Source organism: Salminus brasiliensis, chromosome 24 (genome assembly GCF_030463535.1).
Source record: "Salminus brasiliensis chromosome 24, fSalBra1.hap2, whole genome shotgun sequence".
In the NCBI taxonomy this organism is placed as follows: Eukaryota; Metazoa; Chordata; class Actinopteri; order Characiformes; family Bryconidae; genus Salminus; species Salminus brasiliensis.
Genome location: NC_132901.1, coordinates 24724468 through 24751756, shown reverse-complemented (window position 1 = coordinate 24751756; position 27289 = coordinate 24724468). Strand labels below are relative to the sequence as shown.

Sequence of the window (27289 nt, the reverse complement as noted above, 5' to 3'; positions counted from 1 at the left end):
TCGGAACAGTTTAATTATGGCAGGAGTTTGTTAATGCAAGCCCACGACTGTGAACTTAACCTAAATCCCACTGCAGAATTTAATTGTAATCCATTAATTGGCTTATTAAGATACCTTTCTGAGCCAAAGAAAACCTCAGAACATGGCTGCTGAAAGCAATCAGTGTACCATTGTCTTTCTGCTTCCCTCTGCCCCTTCAACTCGCTTGAAATTCAAACACTCAGCCTCAGTTTTACAATATTGGCATGAATTACAGTAACAGAGCTATAGCCATGCATCCGATGGCTCCCATTGGATTTGAGATGGTGTGAGTGGAGAAGGTAATGCCTGGCACGCTTGACTCTTGGCATTAACTCATTGAGGAGTTACTGGGTTGTGTGTAGAGTTTGTGACAGGTTGGGAAAAGGCAAGAGGCTTGGAAAATGTCTTTGCGTTTTGACAGGGTGTTGACCATCCCTCCCAGCTCTTCCAGTGTTTGGGTCATTACTCTCAGCCTCCATAAACCTTTCCCTCTTTTCTAAATCACCTGTGTAGAGACACAGAGCCTGTCCGTCACCCTTGACTGTGAGCTTTTTCCACACGAGTGCCAGTTGTTGTTTTTTTTCAGCTCATCGAGCACCCACGGATAATGCGATGAGGTTAACGGGAGAGCCGTGAAAGAGTGGAAGGGTTTTCTACTGCCTGGGCCACCGGCACATTTTCAAGAGGGCCTTTTCGGTTGTCGCTCCTGTCGCGCTGCAACGAGTTCTCGGCGCTTTAAATGTCATTAGACCTGGATTAACGCTAATCTCTGGAGAAGAAGGCATTGGAGGCGGTCGGCTAGCAGAGAGTGGAAGTCAGCTTTGTTATGCAGGTTTAGCCGGTACAGTGCTCAGAGTGGTGTAGCACATTAGAGAGCGTGTGATTGATTAGGGTAGGTGCATTCTGAAGCTCAGCCATCCGCTGTGCATTCAGCTCTGCCGAGCACCTTTTCTAATAGGTACATGAAGGTGCTAACTGAGGAGCCTGGCCACTGTTACTGCAGAGTACATGCTCACTAGATTCAGCTAACTGGATAATTGCTATTTGAGAAAATTTGCTTTGGATTTTTAAAACGTTTTATAAAGAACCTGCCAGCAAAAAGTGCCTGGTGGAGAATGCGGGCACAACACCCCTTTGTGGTATGGTGCCCAATTTTGACTGGAGGCCAAGCAAGGCTCAAGTTACAGTTTATTTTATTTGATGTAATATCGAATAATTAAAGCAAAAAAATGACCAAAATGTTGAGATGGGAACACAAAAAAGGGAAGCGTTAGCCATTTGCCCTTCCTCCCAGTTTATCCTTAGAATCTCCTCTGGAGGCCCCAAACCCAGTATAGGAGGCCTAGAGGATCTATAGCATCTTTTTTTACTGTAAATAAAAGGTAAAGGTATATCCTCCACATTTAACTCATCTGTGGTAGTGAACACACACACTAGTGAACTAGGGGCAGTGAGTACACACACACACCCAGAGCGGTGGGCAGCCAACCCCAGCGCCCGGGCAGCAGAGAGGGTAAAGGGCCTTGCTCAAGGGCCCAACAGTGGCAGCTTGCCGAGCCCGGGAATCGAACCCACAACCCTGTTATCGATATCCCGGCACTCTAACTGCTGAGCCACCACTGCTCCTTAATGTCTTTCCACAGGCCAAAGAGTGGTCATTTGGTCATTTCCGCTGTTTACCCCCTTATTGAATGTTTCAGATGTTTCACATCTAAGGAATATGAAGCAACAAAGCCCAACAGTCAAAGATTTTTATTGTGTTAGGGTCAGAAATGTATATTTTGAACAAGAAACACTTAATTTACTTACTAAACAGAGCTGCACTATGAATAAAAAAAACACAGCGCATCCAACAAGAATGAAAGACCTCATTTAAACAGCTATACAAAACAAGTGTCTTACAGAAAGCACAGATTCAACATGCTGAGTCATTTCACTAAGTGCACATAAGCATGCAAATGCTGTAACCCCTCTGGAGGCAGTTTTGAGCTAAGGGGGCTTGCGGCGAGTTGCAAGACACACTGTCCAATGCAAAAATAACTTGGACATTTGACTTTAAAAGTTTGGTAGTGATTATGAAGTTATGATCCACTGAATTGTTCGATACGTCGCTGATGCTAGCTTGAAATCATATGAAATAAGCATGACAGAGTTCCATGATGATGCACCCTGCACTCCTTTCCCCCGTCTCAGAGTCTCAGAGAGGAAAATGAATGGAGATGTTTCGTCGCTCCCAGCGTAGCCTGTTCATCCACGCGTCATCTGGTGTGAGTAGCTGCAAAAACGTCATGTTTGTCCAGCAACATGACTGCAGTGACACACCCAAAGGGGGTTTGACCTTTTGTTGAGTCAGTGCAACAGGACGCTTCCGGTGTTATGGAGAAGAGGCTGCAGGGTCGAGAGCTCAGCTAGTTCTGAACATCCGACAGACCTCACACCAGGGAAGCAATGCAGCATCAACAGCGAAGCATCTACAGCAAAGCTGGCTCACAGCCAAGCCTCACAGAACATTTTGTACATTACTCACATGAATGCAGCGTTCTAGCTTCGGTAAACAACATCCGTGTTCAATTCCACATCAAAACCACACTCCCAAGTCATATAGCTATACATATAATCCGCCTAGGCTTCAAAACAGTCTCACCCCATTTAAAGCTGCATTTCTGCAGCCAACCTGAGCAAAGACCCTTAATCCCTTTCTAAATCTCCACTTCAGTCGGGGAGCTGAAACCAGGATCTCTTATGTGTGTAATTAATTAAAAAGCGCTGTTGTCTTCTCTTAGCCTGATGTGCGAGATGCTTTCTTGCTGGGAGAACAACAGCAGATTATAATGCTAAAGTCTGAGTCATCTCATCTGTGCTGCCTTGCAGGTGATGACCGCACACGGGCTCAGACACCTCTCTGGACCAGTAGGTTTGCTTCTGAGTGGTTTTATACTAGACTGCACTGTCTGTATGGAAATACACCTCTGAAGTCGTGGGTCATTTTGTAGACGTGCCCAAAATAAAGAAGCCTGGGTCTAAGCTGGCTTTGCCTGTGGGAAAAACGAATGGCTTTATCACACCCTTGTTTTGTCTGCAGATGCTCTCTGAATTACAAGGTTGTTGAAGTAGTCTACTAGTAACGCTACATCCCTTCTACAAGCAAGTTAACCCCAGTGAGCACCAGCTGATGTGAGCTGTCTTTGTATGTCTTCGTTTTGGGTAGACTTTAAACAATGTCAAACTTCCCAAACAACGTCCCATTGTCCCAACATTGTCCCAACATTGTCTTGTTCATGTTTAAATATCTTTTAAAAGTCTTTGTTCCATATTCTCCACATTCACAAAAGACATATTAAAAACATTTACTCTGGCCCAAATCTAAACATCCTTTCAACATTGTCATATTTGTCTTTTTTTAAGCTCTTTTAAATGTTAAACATAAAAAATTAAACATTTAATATATGTGTACATGTGGCCCGGCTACTGGGTGGCACAACTGTCTAAGCGTTGGCTCTATCATGGGGAGGGTGTAGCTTTAAGCTCAGTGACGCCCCAGCTATATGTGGCCCGGCTACTGGGTGGCACAACTGTCTAAGCGTTGGCTCTATCATGGGGAGGGTGTAGCTTTAAGCTCAGTGACGCCCCAGCTATATGTGGCCCAGCTACTGGGTGGCACAACTGTCTAAGCGTCGTCCCTATCATGGAGAGGCTGTAGCTTCAAGCCCAGTGATGCCCCAGCTATATGTGGCCCGGCTACTGGGTGGGGTGACTGTCTAAGCATCAGCTCTATCATGGAGAGGGTGTAGCTTCAAGCCCAGTGACGCCCCAGCTATATGTGGCCCGGCTACTGGGTGGGGCGACTGTCTAAGCACTGGCCAACATATAGCTGGGACATTACTGGGCTTGAAGTGGAAACAATAAAAATTAAACAGTTAGACATCTTTTAAACATCGTCTTACGTCTCACCTCTTTTAAATGCCTTTGTGCTGTTTTTTGTCCTCAAAAGACATTAAAAAAAAAACACTCTGGCCCAAATCTAGACATTCTTTGAACATCATTTAATTAGCATTTTCAGGTTTTTTAAATGTCTTTTCAATGTCTTTTCTAAGTCCTCAAAAGACACATTTCACACCTTTACTCTGGATCACATAGACATTTCTTGAACATCCTCTAATTTGTTTAAACATCCTTTAAACATCTTTGGGACGCCTTTTCCAAGTTCCAAAGATGCACTCTCAAAATATTCACTCTGGCCCAAATCCAGACATTGAATGTTGTCTTTTTTGTCTCTCTCATCTTTCAAACGTTTTTGCGTCCTCAAAACATTTACTAAATAAATCACTCTGACTGAAAGGTGGACATTTCTTGAAGATGGTCTTTCCTGTGTTTTAAATTCTTCAAAAAATGTTGCGTAGACATCCCTTAAACGTCATCTTAGTTATCTTATTCACGTCTTTTAAACGTCCTTTAATGACGCATTAACAAGTTGTGCTGACTTAAAAGACGCATTAGAAATTCACTCAGAATCACAGCAGAAATCTGTGTTTAATTTCCAATTTTCATGTATTTAAGTGTCTTAGTCCTCAAAGACTAAAGATTAAAAACATTCACTCTGGGCAAAATTTAGCAAAACATTTCATGAACGTTGTCTTTTCGTCTTTCTTGTCTTACGAGTGTCTTTGTTTCATTGTTTCTATGTCCTCACACTGTGTGTACCAAAACATTCACTCTGACTGAAATGTAGACATTCCTTAAAGACGGTCTTATTGGTCTTGTCTCTTTCACGCTGTTTAAAACGTCTTAGTGCTCACTGGGACACTCTCTGCACTGAACTGACATGAATGAAAGTAACCCTAAACTTCTGCATAGTTGTAGAACAACATCAGCTACTCAAACTGTAAACTCCTGCCGCCAAACCTGGCCCAACTACCACACTAGACCAAGCTTAGGGTGGTTTATTTTGGTGAGGTTGGCAGTCATATGATGCCAGCTCAGTGCACAGGGGTGTTAGCTTGCATGTAGCCATTTTTCTCATAGCAGCATCTTCATGTAACGTCATATTAACGTCATTAACGTTCTTTTTTCCGCAAAGACAAAACCAGCCGAGACTCTTGAGGGTATCTTAGACTCTACGAAATGAGGACAGTTCTTTAGGTGTTGTGTCTTTCTACAAATACATTGTCTATGCATGTGTGATTGTATGCTGTTTTCATAACGTTCAATAAGTTGCCAGTTTATTATGTACACCTATAATGTCGGTAAGTTTTTGCAGGTTTCCAGTTGTTGACTGTAGCTGACAAAAGCATCCTCCATCCCGACCACCATCAGTAGAATTAGGTCACTGTTGGACAACATGGTATTGCTATGGTCCACCACCCAAACCTGGTCCTTTAGTGCTCTCCTGCCATTGATGGAGGGGGTCTATAGTGGCTAATAAACGGCAGCAATAAATGAGATACAGTCACTAATCATATACCCACATAGACAGACATGCACTCACTCCACTTACTGGATGAACTTCAGGAAAGACAGTAATGCAACCCCCACAGCCTTGCATCGCTGCTGAGCCACTTACAGCAGCAATGACTGGAACCAAACATTTGTTGAAATTATTGATCAGTTTTTCCCACAACGTTTGAACTATTTGTTGGCTTCCAGTAGAATTGATTTCAGGTTCTTTTAGAATTGATTTTAAGATGCTTCTATTGATTTTTAAATGAATTCATGGTCTTTCCTTAATGTACCTTATTGACTTGATTGTTGGGTATGTGTCCTGGAAGAGCTCTGAGATCAACAAAGAGGAATACGTTGGTTATTCCCACAGCTCGGTTAAAGAGTAGTGAGGCAGACTGTAGGCTGTAGCTTCAAGCCCAGTTACACCCCAGCTATGGATGACCTGGCTACCATGTAGCACAACTGTCTAAGCATTGGCTCTATCATTGGGAGCCTGTAGCTTCAAGCCCAGTGACGCCCCAGCTATATGTGGCCCGGCCACCGGGAGGCGCAACAGTCTAAGCGTTGGCTCTATCATGGGGAGGCTGTAGCTTCAAGCCCAGTGATGCCCCAGCTATATGTGGCCCGGCTTCTGGGTGGCGCAACTGTCTAAGCGTTGGCTCTATCATGAGAAGGCTGTAGCTTCAAGCCCAGTGACGCTTTAGCTATATGTGGCGCAGCTACTGGGTGGCACAACTGTCTAAGCGTTGGCTCTATCATGAGAAGGCTGTAGCTTTAAGCCCAGTGACGCCCTAGCTATATGTGGCCCGGCTACTGGGTGGCACAACTGTCCAAGCGTTGGCCCTATCATGGGAAGGCTGTAGCTTCAAGCCGAGTGACACCCCAGCTATATGTGGCCCGGCCACCGGGAGGCGCAGCTGTCTAAGCGTTGGCCCTACCATGGGGAGGCTGTAGCTTCAAGCCCAGTGACGCTAGTGTGGGCATATCAGTAGTTGACACAGCGGAACTGTTAGTTTCCTAGTTCAGACCGTGCCTGACTGTAAGAGAAGACGCTGGGCTAGAGCTCGGATGGCTTCTGCTTTGTGGTAGGAGCCAGTTCCTAAAAACGTCAAGTGAATAAGGAACAGTTCCAAGGTCTTGGGTCATGAATCATAACAAACTTTGGGTTAAACCTGGTCCAAAAACGGAAAAATTGGACCCCAAGTAAACAACGTCCATATGATGTTTGGTGCTGAGTGGGTTATGTCTGGGTCGGAACCATAATTATCCTCTTATTGGACCATAGTGGCTCTGGTTTGGGTTGTGGATCCTTGTTCTTTTATCAAATGGTTCAGCTAGTCTCACGGACAGATGGTTCATTTAATTGGTGTGAAAATGAAAGAGAGAGAACCCGTACTAGGTAGGAGTAGGAGCAAGTACTTTTTCACAGCACTGTATATTCTTATCACCTAATCGATAACCACTGTTCCTCTTTCCCTTTTCTACCATATAAGGGTGAAGCTGGAGAGAAGGGCCAGAAAGGAGAAAAGGGAGACCAGGTAAGTGGTGTCCAGGTGTCTTTTTATTGTCAGATTCTTGGAAAACAACCATAATCATCCCATTCCTCGCAGGCTTACGAGGCTCTTTTATGCTAAGGGAGAAAGCGCTTACTTAATACTAGCAGTGCCAATAGATCTAGCATGCTCTCAGCAGCTAGGGGTCAAGGAAACAGGGACAGAAAAATGAAACCGGCTTGAGAAGCGTTGAATGGGAGAGCCAAATGCAGTGCTGTGCTCAAAGGAGAAGATGCGCAGGGAAGGCATGGCGAGTGTAGGCCCAGAGCTCATCACTCTGTTTTCACAGTTATTTTAGCAGCCTTGAGAGTGCATCATGCCTTTGTTGAAGTGCTAGAGAAAGCTGAGAAGACTCACTTACACTCCGTTCTCTCTCCATTTGTCACCAGGGTGAAAAAGGAATTCAAGGCCTGCAAGGAATCCAGGTAACCAAAACCAGTTAGCAAAAAAAAAGGTGGGCTCCAGTATGCTAAATACACTATATGGACCAAAGTATTGGGACACCTGCTCATTCATTTATTGTTGGATCCTCTGTTTTAATTCCCTTGATTTCGGAACATTCTTTTGTATCACCAACCCCACCTCATCATCCCCAACTCTCCAACTCATCCCAAATGCATTAGATGGAGCACCAGGAACCATCATTTCACTGATCCACAGCTCAATGCTGCTGGGGGGGCTTTATACCCCTCTAGTCCACACCTGACATTAGGCAGAATGGTCCCAATAGGTTCATGATGTTTATCTGCTCCAGATAGTCCTACTCTATTGACAGTACTTCTTTTCTACAGGGACTAGGCATGCTATGTGTGCAATCAGTAGAAGGGGTGTCCACAAACATTTGACCATATAATGTGTATCGTAGCTGAAAGAGTGAGTTGGAATGGCCATGTCATGCTGAGGTCTTAATTCTCGTACTCTGTGAAGCAGCCAAGCTGTAATCAGGTTTCTTGGACCCTCACTCGAATGTACGGGCTTAGCTGTAATTGTCCCTCTCTCTCTTTTCTCTCTCAGCCTCTCACAACTCCATGTTTTCTGTGAGCTACACTTAGCTTTTCCTGCACTCATGTGTTGTTTTGCTTTTCCTTCTGATTTGAACCTTCACCAACCTCCTCCTACCACTCTGTGAAGGGAAATCCTGGATTGCCAGGACCAGTGGGAAAGCCAGGTCCACAGGTATGCATCTCTCTTTATTTTTACATGTCCATCACTGACTGACCTTTAGTCTTGAGTCTCAAATCCTCTGAATCTGGGACATTTCAAAGACTACTCATCTGTAATCACTGGATTCGTGGTTCACCGGTCGGTCAGTTAGTTAGTTAGTCCGTGCTTCAGCAGGTTCTTTGATTGATGCCATAAAAGAAACATGTTTGGTTCCGTGAAGAACCCTGTTTGAAATAGAGATATGTGTGCAGGAAGGACCTTTTTTAGGTGAAGGTTCTTTAGATCTTCCAAGATTTTTCACACTCATGCATCTCTGTTACATACATGGACGTTTGGTTCATTGTGGAACTAAAGGGTTTCTACCAGGGCATCATTTAAAGAACCTGCTGTAGCACCTTCAGACTTGTAAAAGTGTAGTCAGTTGCATGTACTAGCATGCAGAGCCACATCTAGAGATATGGGGTCCTATGGGACCTGCATCGTTTAAACAGCAGCACTGCTTGTGAATATATCTACGCTGATAGGCACGGTGGTCTCGAAATGAGGGGTGTTCAGGTCAGTTTCTGGCATATTGCTGCTATATTAGCAATGCAAAACACAGGAGGAGCTCCACTGACTAAAAAAAGCAACCTAGGCAGACGTTCGTCAGCAGTCAGACGTTCATTGCTATCTCAGCAGTGAATTGTCAACACAGGCGCGTGCAGCCTGACGCTCGTACACCCCCCCCCCACGCTTTACACCACTGAAATAGCAATCCGCCAAGGTCAGTCAGACCGCACCCGGCTCTTAAAGGGATTGGTTTATTATTGCACGTTACGCCTAAAATAACACACTCATGATTAATTAAGAGACTCAGTACATGACTTTTGCAGGTTTGGAGGCGAGCAAGGCGAACTTTTCCTGTCGTTACGTTAGCAAAGACACACCGACTCGCCCTAAATCGCCCTAAAATAGGGCCCATGGTGTCACCATCCAGTTGTTTTTCAACTGCTGGTGCAGGTTTACCAACAGAGAAAAATCACCTGGACCTGAGAAGGATGGAAAGTTCCTGCTGCAGAAGAGTGGTTTCATGGTTCCTGGGTGATTTTTGTGTTTTCCAGATTATTATTGAAGGCTGTAGAAGAGGCTACTCATCGGGGCCATTAGCACTGTGTTTTTGTAGGTCATGCCGTGTAACCAGTGTCATAGAAAAAGCTCCTGATTTCCAGTCCCCTTTTGAGCTAAGGGGCCACTCAAGGCAACCAGTGGTCAGATTGCCGCAATTTTCACAGCTGGGAAGAAATCAAAGGAACCATGGCAATTCCTCTAAAAGCTTTTTCCCCCTACGAATAAGTGAAAGCAGAACTCTCTGCGACTCCGAGACACAATTTACCAGGCCATCAATCGTGCACAGCAATTACGAATGGATCCATAATGAACGAATGGTCACAATGTGCTCCCTCCCTTCCACTCTCTCTCTCTCCTCTCTCTCACATACTCTCTCGCTCAGTGAAACAGCAAAAGGACAGCACTGTGGAAGGTTATCCGAAAGGAATATGTAATTGGTCTCTCATCCACAGATGTGGTATAATGCTAAAAGCACTCCAGCGTGTCTAATGGCTTTTCAAACTGTTCTGCACACAGGGCAGAGAGGGGCCGGCGGGGCCTGCCGGACGTCATGGTCTTCCTGGAGATAAGGCAAGTGCACACGCCCCCGTTGCTCCCTTCATACCTTCAAATTACTCTTCTCCCCCGACTCCTCACTGTACGATCGTGGCGCAGGGTGTAAGAGGAAGTGGGGGAAAGAGAAGATAAGTCCTGCGGTTCGAGGCTGGTTTTAACGTGACTTTGCCGATGTCGCCTCATGACTCATCTCTCTTACATAAGTGGGCACTTTCAGGACGAGGGGAGGAACGAGGGAAGAGGATGGGATGTGGAGAACTTTGTAAGAAGTGCTCGTCATAACATTCGGAAACTTCGCGATTTCTTGCTGTCAGAGAAAGTAGTTTAGTGCAGCTTGTTTAGAATTCACTGTTTCTCTAACGTCACAACAACCAGCTCATTTACATGACTCCACCTACCTATTTAGTCTACAACACTTTAACTCCGCCCATTCTTATGTTTCTCTGCTCAGGAGAGTTTCAGCTTTCCTCAGTTCCCTAAAATTATATCAAAGCACACTAAATAAACAGTAGACAGAGTAAATCATGTATATTAATTACTGAATCATTTATATCAGTTACTGAATCATTTATAATAGTTACTGAATCATTTATATTAATTACTGAATCATTTATAATAGTTACTGAATCATTTATAATAGTTACTGAATCATTTATATTAGTTACTCAATAAATTATATTAGTTATTGAATCATTTATAATAGTTACTGAATATTTATAATAGTTACTGAATCATTTATATTAATTACTGAATCATTTATAATAGTTACTGAATCATTTATATTAATTACTGAATCATTTATAATAGTTACTGAATCATTTATAATAGTTACTGAATCATTTATATTAATTTCTAAATCATTTATAAGTTACTGAATAATTTATATTAATTACTGAATCATTTATAATAGTTACTGAATCATTTGTATTAGTTACTGAATCATTTATATTAATTACTGAATCATTTATAATAGTTACTGAATCATTTATAATTGTCACTGAATTATTTATATTAATTACTGAATCATTTATATCAGTTACTGAATCATTTATAATTGTTACTGAATAATTTATATTAATTACTGAATCATTTATAATAGTTACTGAATCATTTATAATAGTTACTGAATCATTTGTAGTTTTTACTAAATAAATGATAATAGTTACTAAATTATGTAAAATAGTTACTGAATCATTTATTTTAGTTACTGAATCGTTTGCAGTAGCTCTGGTATAACTTAATTAGTTATTAATCAGATTACAGTACTTACTGTACTTCCTCAATCATTTATGATAGTTCGAGTTCAAGAGGCTGAGGTGGTGTTGGGAATCCCCCCAGAAGGAAGTGATAAGGCTGATCAGAGAGCGTGTTTAAACCAGCACTGAGACAGAGGGACGGTCCCGTATCACTGATGTCTTTGACAAGTTCTCGACCATTGACCCACACAGAGAGTGAGAGCTGAGCGTTCCACATGAGGTGATGGGGTCGCAATCGACTTCCCACACCTGTTCCCAGTAATGAGCTTTAATGAGCGCTACTCCAGAAATGGAGATGTAGGCAGCAGTTTGAACAGGAAGGCTTTTGGAACAGCGTAACTTCCTGCGAGCTCTGAGCGGGAGCAGATTGGCAGTGTGAGGAGTCTGATTGATGGCTCTCTTTTTCTTTCCTAATTTGCAGGGCCCAGCAGGGGAGCCGGGAGCACTGGGAAGAGAGGGCCCGAAAGGACAGAAGGTAGACTTTCCAGCTCGGACCCAACACTCCAGGCATTAAGACAACACCTGCTTGTTTCTGATGTGCCTCTTTTTTCTTTGAAGGCCTGATTATTTAATGACCTCAGTCTTCAAAGCTTTGACTGGAACATTTGATTGATTGTTGGAGCTTCTGAGAAAATTGAAATGAAAAAAGACTTTTATATATATAAATATTATATTTATTTATGTAACTATATATTTTTATTTATTTATTGTTCACAAAACATATGGAACACAATTTTTTTAACCCTTTATAATCAGAGTTGCCTTTAAAATCTGTATGTATTTTTTAGTGGTCAGTGCAGTGCACGAATAATCCACTAGGGGCAAAATATGTACCTGATTATTATTATATATATTTTTTTGGTAATGGTATTTATTTATTTATTTGTGTGTTTGTTTTAGACTATACTTTTAATAAGACAATTAATTAATTATTTAATTATCACACTGATGTTGCAGACTGTTGATTATTGACTAGTGACTATTGACACCTGGGTTATGGGTTTAAGGTTTAGAGCTCAAGAACGCCTCGTGTCGCTTCTTAAGAGCACTTAAGCGTCAGGCTTCTGCGTATCTCCTGGCTTCTGTGCCACAGTTAGTTTTATTCGAGCTATTTTGCAAATCTTCTGTAAAATTACTGGATAAAAGAGTCCCGATCACAGAACCCAATCCTCAATCGCGCAACACACTCACATCTACACCCCACCCCACACCCCACCCCGTGTAAGCAACCCAATCTAGTCAAAAGCAAGGGCGCTCGACTTGTTTACGTTTAGCTGGTGTGTTTATTTACCCGTTAAAGGCCTCTCATATTAGCAGTGAGGGGTCACGCTTATGTGCCTCTGGGTTATTTGGAGCAGAGCCCCTCGTAATAGAGTTGGCACCTTCACAGACTCTTCAACTGGAGAGACTGCTGTCAAGAGCCTGTGCTGCTCTGCAGTCGCTCTGTTGTCTCTGCTTTGAATTGGTTCTGTCCGTGTTGTTTGTAAGCAGCCAAACAAACCCGTAGATTGGCCTGCCAGCCTGAAGTGGGTTAACCCTTTAATGCCGAGGCTACAGTATGAATATTTCTGCGTTTTGAGCTAATCTTACTCACTAATCACACAATTACTCCGAGTATTCTTACTTTATTTGGATTTCTTTGTAAAAACATGAGCAAAAAATCCTCAGTGTTTTTAGTCATTCAAGCAAAACTGAGAAACTTCACCAAATGCTGAGAAATTCTGAAGTTCATGTTAAAAACATGTTTTAAAAAAAGCTTTCAGTTCTAATTTTGATCTGCTCATCAGAGGGTTTTATGCAGATTTCTGAAAATTCTTGTTGCTATTTTCACAAAGAATTAGCTTTTCACTCAACTGTTTATAATATAATATAATATAAAAATAATATAATATAATATATCATATAATATAATATGACTACTGAACAATTCTGAAACATATTTACTTTTCACTTAAACTATTTATAATATAATATAATATAATATGACTACTAAACAATTCTGAAACTGAAAATATTTTACTTTTCACTTAAACTATTTATAAAATAAAATATAAAAATATAAAATGCTATAATATAATATAATGTATTAATACTGAAAACTCTAAACATTACCTTTTTGTAATATAATATCATATAAATACTGAATTGAATTCATGATTAATTTGTAAAGATTTAACTTTTCACTTAAACTGTTTATAATACAATATAATATAATTTATAAATACTGACAATTCTAAACATTACTTTTTACAAAACTGTTTATAATATGATATGACTACTGAACAATTCTGAAACTTGTAAATATTTTACTTTTCAGTTAAACCATAATACCTTAATAATATATATATAATATAATATAATAATATTGACACTGAAAATTGAAAATTGAAAATTATTTCGTTTCACTATGTACTCTGTATGTAGTTGAAATGACAATAAAACCCACTTGACTTGACTTGACTTGAATTCTAAACATTACCTTTTACAAAACTGTTTTAATATAATATCATATAAATACTGAATTTAAATTTATGATTAACTTGTAAAGATTTAACTTTTTTACTGAAACTGTTAATAATATAATATATTATAATATAATTTATAAATACTGAAAATTCTAAACATTACAAAAAAAACTGTTTGTAATACAATATAACATAAATCCAAAAAAAATCATAATAAAGATGTATCTTCTCACTTAAACTGTTTATAGTATAATATACATTTATAAATACTGAAAAAACTGTTTATAATACAATGTGAATAGTGAGAAAAAAAATTCATGATGAACTTGTAGATTTAACTTTTTACTTTAACTGTTTATAATATAATATAATCTGTAATAAATGAACAGCTATAAGTATGCAAACTAACTGCAGTGCATCCAACAACAAGGGAAACCATGTTTCTGAACACAGTAGCTCAGAAGGCTCTATGAAGCTTCACAGAACTTCGTTTACTGCAGTCATTGTATTTATTGTACTGTCATAAATGTAGACAGCTACTCTAGAAGCAGATGAGTTAAATGGAGTTTGGATTATGGGATGTTGTATTAGGTTATATGGAGTTAGGTTTATGTGTATTACCTGGCACTGCCTGCCCTCTGAGGAGCCAAGGCTGAGGCTCTAACTGGCATGTTTTAAACGCTGTTCATGTCTATATGAACATGTTGTGTATGTGTCTACGTTTATAGGGGGATGCAGGTGGAGCCCCAGGGCCACAGGGCCCACCAGGTCCCAAGGGTGAGCCTGGAGCACCCGCAGCGGCAGCACTTGATCAGACAGTAAGTGAAAGCTCCTCCTATACTGTAAAATTTTATTATATGATAGAAGAGAGTCCTTTTACCTTCATCTGAGGGAACAGCAGCATGCTGATGTTCTAGCTCAAGAATGAAGGGGTTGCCTCATTACTGGGTTGCAGGTCGTTCAACATGTGGGGAAAAAGCCTCTGGTCGGGAATGGTGCGTCAATTATTATCTGATTGTTATGGAATAACAGTGAAAACTAAGCAAAACACTCCACATTTTATTATTTAAGTGAATATTTATATAGGATTTAACAAGAAAAACACCCCTTCTTAGTAAGATGGCTACAGATATTGATATTTGTACCAATGCTAATAATTGATATATTTAGTACATAGTATTACTGCTCACCAGAGAAATTGCTGTATAGTTATAATGAAATACTCACAATATAATATTTTGGGAGATTGTAACCATTGATGAAACAGCAATCAAATATTTTGGAATTACTTGATACTTAAATTTTATACCATTTACTGTAATTTGATTTACTACAATATTTTTTGCTGCACCATTTAATAATTGTAATTTATACATCAGACTGTCATGGTTTGTCACACTTGGAGACGGAGGTGGACGTACACACAGAATCTCTGAAACAAAAACGAGCACTAGGATTACTAAATTAAACAATACAAGAACCACACAGAAATTGGCCAAGTCAACAAACCATAAAACCACATGACCAGACAAGGCACAACTGAAACAAAGGGCTACTTATACAGAGGATAAGGAGGAACACCTGGGAGTAACAAGGGGGCATGGTTACAAAGGAGACACTGGTGGAAACACTAATGGACAGGCGTGGCTTGGACAGACAAGACACAAACAGTGCTGTGTACTTGGGAGCACATTGCAAACCCAAACAGGGGCAGGCATGACACAGACAACTATTATTAATATAATATCATATAATATAATATTAGACATCAGATTTCTCTTCAATGTTTTAAGGATTTTAAAAACGTATATTATGTAAATTATTTATTTTAAATATCTATTGAGCCCTTTATGCTTTAATAGGTAACTTCTTACCTCATAACTTCTTCAACTCATAACTTTCCAATGGGTTTAAGAGGTCAATCACAACTTTGAGGAAAAAATATGACACATTTTGGATACTGTATATCAGTGTTTCTCTCAACACTGTATATTAATGAGTAGTTGAATCAGGTGTGTTGGGAACAGGAAAAGCAGGGTTGAGAACCACTGCTATATACTATATACTATATATATGGTATATATATATGGACAGAAATTGCACATTCTCCACTTGTAAAATATATATCAGCAATTAGAGCACCAGGTTATCGATAACAGGGTTGTGGGTTCGATTCCCGGGCTCGGCAAGCTGCCACTGTTGGGCCCTTGAGCAAGGCCCTTTACCCTCTCTGCTCCCCGGGTGCTGGAGTTGGCTGCCCACTGCTCTGGGTGTGTGTGTGTACTCACTGCCCCTAGCTCACTAGTGTGTGTGTGTGAGTGTGTGTTCACTACCACAGATGGGTTAAATGCGGAGGACCCATTTCGCTGTACAGTGACAAATACGTGTACCTTTACCTTTTACCTTTTTTATATATATATATATATATATATATATATATATATATATATATATATATTTAAAGTAGATCAATTATTTATACACATAAAAGTAGATGTATAAAGTGCAGGCCTCCTATATTAGTTCTTAATATTTTTTTATGTTTTATTTTATATTTTAAAGTAAATATATATATTTATTTTAGCTATATTTATTTATTTATTTATTTTTCTAGATTCATGCTCATTTGCCTAAGCATGTGATTGCTATGTAAACCATATATGACTATGTATGTGCCACACAAACTTTAATAGGGTGTGATTTATGCTATGGGGAATATGTTCCCTAAGTAAAGGCACTTAAGTCTGCAGTGCACGTTTGGTACCTTAATATCTTTATCTGAAAGCAAATTTTATATATTAGTTTTATATTATTAGAAAAAAACAAAGATCTAAACCATCATTTCACACTGTTTCTAAACAGCAGCGTACGTTGCTAATTAGTTGCTCTGTGTCCTTTAATACTGACACCAACATCAAGCACAATTATCTAATCCCATGTTCAGTAATAATGCAGTAATCATCTTATTGTCCCTCTTCCTCCACCTTACATCTGTCAGAGCAGGCCCAGCCTAATGGATAGCGCTCCCACAGCCGTGGCAGTATCGGCAGTCTTCACTAAGGCTCTGTAGACAGCTGGCTCAGACGATAGGGCTCAGGCAGTCCATGCTGAGCAGAGCCGTAGACATTAATTGCTCTCCAGCCCCCGCAGTTCTGTTTGTTTGAATAAGAGTGATACGAGCGGCGCATACCATGAAAGTTGCAGCCAAAACTGCATCCAGCCTAACATTAATGAGTTCAGCCGAGTTATCAAAGAAGTTGGACAAGCGCAGGAACACATGCGCCTCCTCACAGCGACAGACCTGAGGGTGTGGGTCTGTACGCTTATGTGTGCGTGTGTGTGTGTGTGTGTGTATGTCCTTATTTTTGTGTGTAAGGAGGAGTGTGTGTGGACAGCTGGGCGGTGGGCGTGCAGTGCGAGGTGTACTGGAAGGAATCTCGACACGGCGCTGTTCAGAGTCATCACTCACACTCGTCACAAACAGACAGAGACATTTACAACAACGCAGGCCTCAAATTCCAGCGAACAGCGCGTCTCTTATAGGCAAATTTATGCAAATGAGGTCTTTAGTCCCACCTGTTCCAAGACCGGATGTCATGATATGCATTTGTAGCGTCTCCGATGATACATATTCCAATTAAAACACAAATAGCAGTTAATACATACACAATATGTCCAAATATTTGTGGACACTCCTTCTTCTAACAAATGCATTCAGCCACCTCAGTTGCACCTATTGCTGAAGACACACACACACATACACACAGCTTATGTATAAACATTATGAATAAACATTGATGAACCTGTAGGCACCATGCTGCCTAATGCCAGGCGTGGGCTAGAGGGGTATAACTCCCTCCCAGCATTGAGCTGTGATGGATGCTGCTCCATCCAATTCTTTTGGAATGAAGTAAGGTGGTAATCTTCCAACATCCTGACCTCATTAACGTTCTTGTCGCTGAATGCAATCAAATCCTCACAGCAATGCTCCTCCAACATCTAGTAGAAAGCCTTCTTCTTCCCAGTAGAGACAGTAGAGACAGTTATTCCAACAAAAGCAGGATCAGCTCCTTTTAATACCCTTAATTTCAGAGGAAATAAAGAATGAGCAGGTGTCCCAATACTTTTGTCAATACATTGTACCAATTTATACACATATATTACTCAATTCCAGAGTGTATATATATATATATATATATATATATATATATATATATATATATATATATATATATATACTATAAACCAAACTGAGGTAGGTTCTGCACTCCCGAGCTAGACTGTGTCATTGTAGCCTGTTGAGACTAGACCAGCTGGATACGGCAGCAGCAGCAGCAGTATACACTGGGCCGCTAACAGCAGATGTGTGCATTCAGGCTCAGGTACTGCAGATACTGCAGCCAGGTGAGATTACAGTGCTGAATCAGGAGTCAGCTAACAACAACCACCGCAGAAAGGGAAGTTACACAGCTTCTAAACAACCTCCGTCAGAGCCAGTGTTATCCCAGCTTGTTAAAAGTGAGAAACAATAAGGGGTCTGTTTATCTGATTTTGTGCTTTCTCCTTTCTGCTGATTGACAGGGGGAGGTAGTGCCTGGGCCAAGAGGATCACGAGGGCCAAAGGTGGGTTATAGCAGCCTTGTCTCTGAAAACCGAGCAACTTGATGAAGAGCTGAATGCTTACTGTAAGGCCTGCATCTGTTTAACCCCTTAGTGCAGAAAGGCTTATTAGGGTGTGTTACTCTACTCTAACTACAGGGACTTCTGTATAAACTGGTGGGCAATTTTTTAATAATAGAATTTGGTAATAGCGCTTTCGACCCACAGACGAGATATAGGCTGTTTAAGGGGTTCTGTTAGTATTGAGGACTTAGTATTGGGTTAATACTCCACTTTAATTATCATAGCATTATAAATGATAATTCATCAGGTATTTGCTATTGATGAAAGGGTGGCTAAGAAATGCTAAAGCAAATAAATTGGCCACCATCAGTAATTGTATACCTATAAAGTGCACCTAGTGTATGGTGAACCGACAACTCATCGCTATATTTGATTGGCTATATATCATCACTGTATCTTGGGTCTACTTTGCCATCAGCGACCGGAGTCTGAGAGAGCACAATTGGCCATGCTCTCTCTGGGTGGGGTAGATGGCACTCTACCATCACTCCCCTAGTGTCGAGAGCATTGCTAGCGCTAAGGGGAGCTACGATTGGGTGGTTAATTGGCAGAACCAATTTTTTGGGTGGGGGGGTGTATAAATTTGACTAACGTTTCCGTTGTTTATGACGAATTGACCAATCAAAATGCTTGAAAATGACTTGGAATGAAATCTTCTATTGACTTCCATTGAAAGTTGGGATAGATTTTCCTTCTCCTGTGAAGTCATACAGCTTGGCCACTTACTATTTTTATTAGAAATAGCTACACTGAAAGTTCACCTTGTTGGTGGACAGTCCTCTAACCCTTGACCACCCGTGGTCAATTTATGACCCCAGAACTGCTCTTGGATATTTAGTTTCTCCTGGATTGCAGTTAATGCTGTGCTAAGAATGGCCCACCACTCAAATACCATCTGGTCCACAGTGGTCCTGTGATCAAAAACTGGTCAGCTGATAAACCATGCCTGATATGATCATATCCTGTAACTGTACATATATGTGGTGGCTGGTAGCTGTAAATAAAGTAAATGGTGACCATTGTAGGCCTTTGTATGTATGTGTAATCATATAATTGCAAAATGTTTTGTCAGGATTTGTTGCTGGTTCTGTTGGTTGCTTGCACCACAGCGGAATTGCCAGTGTAAATTAAATCCTACAGTGTTGAATGAACTCCTACGGAGATCATTTGAGCCCTCTCCGTCCAGAGAGTGGGCTGAAATGAACTCCATGGGAGCTCATTTAGCACTGTGTAGAGGCTTATTAGAACCAGGCTCTTATATTTCCTCTGTTTCTCTTTATTAGGGTGAGAGGGGAGTCCCAGGGTTGCCAGGAGAGCCAGGAGAGAAAGGAGAAGCTGGTGTGGGACTCACTGGTCCACCTGTGAGTGATTTCTGCTAATTCTATCAGCAGTCACATCATTAGGTAACACTAGTGCTACGGTACTGCTGGTAGGCATGCATCCCCATGCAATAACAGTGCCTCCACCATGTTTGACAGATGATGTGGTATCGCTTCAGACTATTTACTGTTCCTTTCCGTGTCTAAACTAGTTAACCTTGGTTTTATCTGTCCAAAGTTGTGTTCCAGAACTGGGCAGACTTAGACCTACCAGCAGAGTATATCTGTGGAGTTGAATAAATTAATTAAATGGATATTTTATACTGATATTAAGTCAAAGAAAGGAATTACTGGGGTTTTCTGGGGAAAAAACATGCTCTACATTTTGCCACGTTTGTCATTTGGGTGCAGTTTTGCTTGGCACACAAAATGTTATTAAAGGAATGTGTATGGAAATCATCTTTACTGATGTATCTCCAGGGCATCATGGGACCAAAAGGCGAGCCAGGAATTGAGGTATTGTCCATAAGACAGAATTTCTCATTTCTATTGTTTTATTATTAAATGGGAAACTAAATAGCACAGTATTGATACAGCAGACGAGTGTGTATCAAGGCATTAACTGATTTCTGTTGTCTCTCAGGGTCCTCATGGACCTCCAGGTTTACAAGGCACTCCTGGGACCCCAGGAAGTCAGGTAAGAGATCTGTGTCCGTCTCTGTAGTTCAAAGTAAGAATACTGTTCAACGTGGTGCAAAGATTTTAGTCCCTTTAGTGCTAATAACACTAATAATAACACTCCTACAGAAAGTGGTGGTGGTTCTCCATCACTGTGTTCATCATTAGAACATCTCTCAAAGTTCTCCTCTCTCATGGAGTCTAGTATTATTTAGAGTTCTCCTCAGATCAACACCTGGTTTGGTGGTAAATCAGGGCTTAATGATGGTAAATCAGGTGAGCTGCTGCTGCTGCTGCTGACTGAGTTGAACACATCCTCCACGCTGTGCTGGCTGGCTGGACTGGGGGGCGTCCAGGAGAACCCTGGAGGAACCGAGCTCTGTTCTTCAGACTAGCTCACCGACAAGATCTCACTACTTTCTTTCTTCAGAATGAGAAGCTCTTGTTTCTCCTTTTTACTGGATTCATGTTCAGCTGCTTTATCTGTTATCTGTTATCTGATGAGATCTGGAGCTTCTACAGGAAATCCTCTCTAGTTGATGAGAGACTTACATTTAAATAATGTTATTAAATAAAGAAAACTTTTATTATTATTATTATTATATACATTTTTAATAACAGTGTGTAAATATAGGTTAATGTTTCTACCTTATGTTTAAAAATAAAATACATCAAATATTAATATATGGGCCTTTTAAATTGATATTTTTTTTGCCTGGCTGCCCTTGTAACCTCATTACAAAAGCTATAACCCTGTTACTGTATGAAAAGCTTTCATATGTGCAATAACTGCATCCAGCATTCACCCCTATTCCCCACGAATTGAACACAGGTCAGCTCTGTCTCATTGTGTTACTCCATTAGTTTCTGACTTTGCCTCCTGTTGTTATGTAAAGGGACCCCCGGGTCGTGAAGGCAGACCAGGACCCCCGGGACCCCCTGGTGAACCGGTGAGTTCATATATTCATATATATATATGTCATGTTGCATTCAACAATCTGTATCTGGCTCGAACCTGAAGCTTCGGCTAGATTTGATATAACGGTGCAGTGTTACAGAGACGCCCTGAATGGGTCTGATATACAGTCTGGTTCATACACTGTTTATTGTACATCCTCTGTGCTTTAGTCTGGACATTCCAGACTAAACCAGAGCTTTGCAAATCCTGTGGCACCCAGTGGTATGCACATTTTAGGTGTTTGCCCTAATCTAACACACCTGAGTCAACTCGCTGGCTAATTAACATGCTTTTCATGAGCTCAGTCAGATTAGCATGGAAAACACAAAGAAACCTGCAGAAGGGGCTTTGATTCAGAATCAACAGGACAATATTTAGGGATTTAATCCTGTATTTGCAGGATGTAGACCAACTGGACATAGAGGAGAGCATTATACCTGTAAAAGACACCTGTGTTTGCAGTTTAAAATGACTGCTTTAGAGAGGGGGGGTCCTAACTTTAGAAGTGACCTCATTTTAAAGGTCTCTCATCATGTAGTTGTGTTTATTCATGTCCTCGAAATCCCCTTCATGTTATCTAATAAAAAAAACCTGTAAAGTGAAATGTCCAGTGACCTTTTGAGTCAAAATATAGGCACAAATGTTTGGACAAAAGTATTGGGACATCTGCTTATTCATTGTTTTTCCTGCTTTTGTCGGAGTAACCGTCTCTACCGTCCAGGGAAGAGAAGAAGGCTTTCTACTATTTACTTTATACGATTTTGGAGGAGCATTGCTGTGAGGATTTGTTGTCAGGATGATCAGCACCCCAAATATTCCCACACAACATATTGGCTGGAGCGCCACCTTCGTCATTCCAGAGAACATAGTTCTTCCACTGCTCCACGGCTCAATGCTGGGAGGGTTATGCCCCTCTATTTAGCCCACGCCTGACAATAGGTTCATGTTTATTATCTGCTCCAGAGAGTCTTATTCTATTGGCATTACTTCTCTCCAGTGACTAGACAAGCTGTGTGGGTGCATTTGCACATCCGTGTTAGTGCATCTTAAAGTAGCTGAATGCATTCATTAGAAGGGGTGTCCACAAACATTTGGACATGTAGTGTATGGCACTATCCTGTATACTGATCCTTTATGCAATGCATAGGATGAACAGGATGAGCCTATATGTGTTATTTGGTCATTTCCAGTTGTAACCCACTAGTTAGGACTCCAGATGTTGCTTCCAGTGATTGGAGGGTGAAGGCTAGTAGGTCCTTTCTCTAAGACGAAGCAGCCAGGATCATCCCTAAGTGGGAGGATTATGCAGAAAATGGGCTCCATTGATTTTTTCAGAGTTTGGCTGAATAGTTTCATGGCTTTTCTCCATGTCTAAAAAGCATAAGTGGTAGACGTCATCCTAAAAGTGTTTGGACCAGCAGAATTCAAGCACAATTTAACACTACTTCAACTCTCGAAGGTCATCCAGAGGTTGTCTGCTGCCTTCTAAGGCATTGGTTTTCGATGTTACTGCTTTCGTAAATTCACTGTTTTCATTTACTGTCAGTCAGAATAGAATTAAACACGTGTAGAAGGGTTTTGTGGTCTAGACCCTCATTTATTACCATTGTGAGCTCCTCAGCAATGAGTTTATTGGTGGGTCCATGGTTGATTTCCTGTATTTCATTAGGCCAAAGTACCTTTATTGGGCTGTAGTCCACTGAACCTTATTTTCAGAAGCATTGCTAAAGCATATTGCGACATGCATGCCTCTGTTCATCAGTGTTAACTCTTTCTCATGTCTTCTTTCTGCAGACAGCGCTGCCAATCGTTGGAGATATGGGAGCAATACTGAAGGTATGTTCTCTCTAATCTCAGACTGTCTCATAACTGTGTTCTGACTTCATATAAAGATGTTTGCCAAGAAGCACTTCACCTTTATTGTTCTGTAAGGTAAATTACTTTGAACACATGCCTAAACAAAAGTAATGAATGAGGACATTCAAGGACACACACACACTGTGATAGAAGTCCAGCACTGTGAGTGAGTACCATTAGTTCCATGTCCTTCTTGAGGTTTTGCGCTAAGGGTGTGTTATTGTCTGTAGGGATCTTCTGCATTGTGAAAAGTTAGCCAGCTGGTAAGTGAGAGCTTGAGCTGTAGGTCAGCAGTAAATAAGCACCAGAGCAGCCGCCGGTGACTCATCAGCGGTTACTTCCAGGACCCAGTCAACTTAAACAGCAGTTTGGGCTACGAGTCAGCTTTCAGAGTTCAACTACAGCAACTTTACAAAGTTCAGCTGCACAGCAGTCGTCTGGAACAGCAATGTGGGAAAGCACACTGACTCACCAAAAACACCACAGTCAAAAGGGATATGATAGAATGATGGATGATGGAGCTCCATCCAATACTTCTGAGGTGGGGTGGTGCTACACAACATCCTGACCTCACTAACTCTCTTGTCGCTTCTTCCCTGGACAGTAGAGACAGTTACTCCAACAAAAGCAAGGACAAACTGAGCAGGTGTCCCAATACTTTTGTCAACATAAATTTTAAAAAGTGAGACCAGGATGTTGGATGATTGCCACCACCCCACCACATCCCCAACTCATCCCAAAAGTACTGGAGGGAGCTCCACCATCCATCATTCCAGAGAATGCAGTTCTTCCACTGCTCCACAGCTCAACGCCGGGGGGCTTTATACCCCTCTACTAGCCCACGCCTGACATCTAGCCAATGTGGGTGCATTTGCATTGATTAGAAGGGGTGTCCACAAACATTTGAACATGTAGTGTATTAGCTAACTAACATACCATGACCTTGTTGCTGTCACTGTCGCTGTGCTGAGAGTGTCCACACCGTCCAGTGTGACATCTGGTCAGCAGAGGTCTGTGCTGGTGGTTTCTTCTAGCAGCTGGTGAGCTAATAGTGCACCTAATAATATGGCCAGTGTGTGTAAATGTGTTTGTACCTAAGTACCTGGTAATCCAGGGCATGTGCAAACAAGCAGCTCTCAGCAGTGACACTAGAGGAACGAACACTGCGCCGACACGAACGACAAGGTGGACGATCTTGCTTAATCTGCTGTAAGTGAGAAAGAGCCTCCCTCATAGTAAAAGCCTTTACAGCTACTGAATCTTGAGTGAGTTGTAAGTCATTAAGGTAAAAGCTCACACCGGCCTCATTACCGGTTCTGAATCTGGAGTGTATGACTGCACCGTCGGAGTGTGTCGCCTTCAGAGATCTCTTTGTGTACGACATCAAAGGCAACAAGTTGTTTTCCAGTCTTTCTTCAGTTTACTGACTTTTCCAGTCTGGAGAGGTGGATATGGGGAGGCGTCAGGGTCTCGGTTAAAGTGTTGGAGTGCCTCCCGAAGGAGGTGGGAGCACACTGCAGCCAGAGGAACTGAAACCACCAGACACACACTGATCTGCACTGATTGGTCCTGCGAACAATAAAAAGGGATGAGATGGGGTGGTGGTCATCAATACTTCTGAGGTGGGGTGAGGTGGGGTAGACCCGTTCAGCCATGTCACTCTACTGCTGCGTTCTTTCTTCACTGTAGCTTCCTGTAGCTGCTGCCCAGGTCATCAGATTCAAAACCTTGACTCTGGCCTACAAAGCCCAGAATGGACCAGCCAGCCTGTCCGTACTTGATGGCGATGGTCAAAAGCCGATCCGCGCCAAGAGCTCTTCCAGCTTCAAGTACGGCTCGGCTCGACCCGCCATCCTTTAAGATCCACAGAAGACGAGCGTCCAGGCTTTTTTCTGTCCTGCACTGAAGTGGAGGAACGAACTTCCCCTGGGTGTCTGAACAGCAGAGTCTAACGCTCACTGTCTTCAAACCCAGACTGAAGACCCTCCTCTTCTGAGAGTACTTGGGTGAATAGCAGAGTATTAGGGTCTCCTTACTGACTTGTGTTTAGTAGAGTCTAAGATTAGAGGATCTTTGAATTATTAGTCTATTTAAACTAGCTGAGGATTTTCTTGGGTAAATAGTGAAGCACTTTTGTAAGTCGCTCTGGAGAAGAGCATCTGCTAAATGCCTTAAATGTAAATGTAAATGTCATCATCCAACATCCAACATCCTCACTGTAATGCTCCTTCACAATCTAGTGGAAAGCCCAGTAGTCTTCACTGGACAGTTGTTGGACAGAGACTCCAACAAAAGCAGTATTCGCTCTTTTTCAATACCCTTAATTTCAGTTTGTGTGAGTGTATAGGTTCCTTTAAGACGCCTGCAAGGTTTCCAGCCTTCTTTGGTGGCTCTCTGTGCTACAAGTTTTCAAAGTCTTGTTCTGATTGCACAACACTAGACATGGTCAGTCTCCCATCAAGCTCAGAAATCAAGACTCCGGCATCGTTTCTACCTCAGATGAAGTCACAGAGGTCTTGAGTCTTCGTAATGAATCACAAGCCTCCAATCACACTCAGTCTAGCGTTCTCCCTGAGCACAGCAGGGCTGATCTGAATGCTGGTGTCTACACCAGCCTCACGCTTTCTGAGCCTGGTAGATGTTTGATGACGGAGGGAATGAGAAAAGAGAAGGTGTCAAGCCGGGTCGCGTCCACAGCTCTGAGCAGAAGGGGCGATTTGGTTCATGGACGCGTTCTTACGTTCAGACTCTGAGAACACAGCTCAGATCTTTGCTGTTTTGGTGGCCTTGGATGACTAGGCCTTCTGAGTTCTGAGTGACAGCCTCCTTCTCACGTAGTTTTTTTTCTTTTTTTTAATAGCTGCCGTTTTTGCGGCTTTATGATGCGCTCCAGACACGAGCTGAGACCTGGAAGCACTTAACGAAATTGAACTTTTTATTTCCGAGACACTCTGCTGTGCGGAGGCAACCTTTCAAAATCTTGGAGATGTGTAAAAGTCATTTCCTCGCTCTCTCTCTCTCTCTCTCTCTCTCTCTCTCTCTCTCTCTGTCTCTCTGTCTCTTTGTCTCCCTCTGTCCCTTTCTAGCTCTTTCTCTCACTTTTCTTCTCGTCAAATGACTTGTCTCCACCCTCTTTCTCTGAAGTACACACCCCATAAACATCCTATAAACCTGTTCATTCTTCCATTACTAACCAGCCAATCATGTGACAGATGTGAGTTTATTAATACTATCTTATCATCTGTCCACCCCTCTATCTATCCGTCTAACCATCTGTCCACCCCTCTATCTATCCACCTAACCATCTGTCCACCCCTCTATCTATCTATCTAACCATCTGTCCACCCCTCTATCTATCCACCTAACCATCTGTCCACCCCTCTATCTATCCACCTAACCATCTGTCCACCCCTCTATATATCCATCTAACCATCTGTCCACCCCTCTATATATCCATCTAACCATCTGTCCTCCCCTCTTTCTGTCCATCTAACCATCTGTCCTCCCCTCTTTCTGTCCATCTAACCATCTGTCTAACCCTTCTGTCTGTCCATCTAACCATCTGTCCACCCCTCTATCTATCCATCTAACCATCTGTCCACCCCTCTATCTGTCCACCCCTCTATCTATCCATCTAAACAAGTATCCATCCCTCTATCCATTCATCTAACCATCTGCCTACCCCTCTATATATCATCTAACCATCTGTCCAACCCTTTTGTCTGTCCATCTGACCATCCCTCTTTCTATCCAACTAACCATCTGTCCACCCCTCTATCTATCCAACTAACCATCTGTCTAACCCTCTATATATCCACCTAACCATCTGACCATCCCTCTTTCTATCCAACTAACCATCTGTCCACCCCTCTATCTATCCACCTAACCATCTGTCCACCCTTCTGTCTGTCCAACTAACCATCTGTCCACCCTTCTGTCTGTCCAACTAACCATCTGTCCACCCCTCTATCTATCCACCTAACCATCTGTCCACCCTTCTGTCTGTCCAACTAACCATCTGTCCACCCCTCTATCTATCCACCTAACCATCTGTCCAACCCTTTTGTCTGTCCATCTAACCATCTGACCATCCCTCCTTCTATCCAACTAACCATCTGTCCACCCCTCTATCTATCACCTAACCATCTGTCCACCCTTCTGTCTGTCCAACTAACCATCTGTCCACCCCTCTATCTATCCACCTAACCATCTGTCCACCCTTCTGTCTGTCCAA

General features: G+C 41.8%; 1 protein-coding gene across 1 annotated transcript in view; it reads left to right on the top strand.

The window, feature by feature from the left end:
• The window catches only part of LOC140546682 (uncharacterized), a 207428-nt gene that overhangs the window by 127563 nt on the left and 52576 nt on the right, over nt 1–27289 (top strand). Inside the window, exons 21-33 of the mRNA XM_072670065.1 lie at nt 2893–2931; nt 6954–6998; nt 7403–7438; nt 8145–8189; nt 9801–9854; nt 11517–11570; nt 14289–14378; nt 18142–18183; nt 19527–19604; nt 20043–20078; nt 20206–20259; nt 21137–21190; nt 22993–23034. Of these exons, the coding sequence (XP_072526166.1) occupies nt 2893–2931; nt 6954–6998; nt 7403–7438; nt 8145–8189; nt 9801–9854; nt 11517–11570; nt 14289–14378; nt 18142–18183; nt 19527–19604; nt 20043–20078; nt 20206–20259; nt 21137–21190; nt 22993–23034 (669 nt within the window). The remainder of the gene's footprint in view (nt 1–2892; nt 2932–6953; nt 6999–7402; nt 7439–8144; nt 8190–9800; nt 9855–11516; nt 11571–14288; nt 14379–18141; nt 18184–19526; nt 19605–20042; nt 20079–20205; nt 20260–21136; nt 21191–22992; nt 23035–27289) is intronic.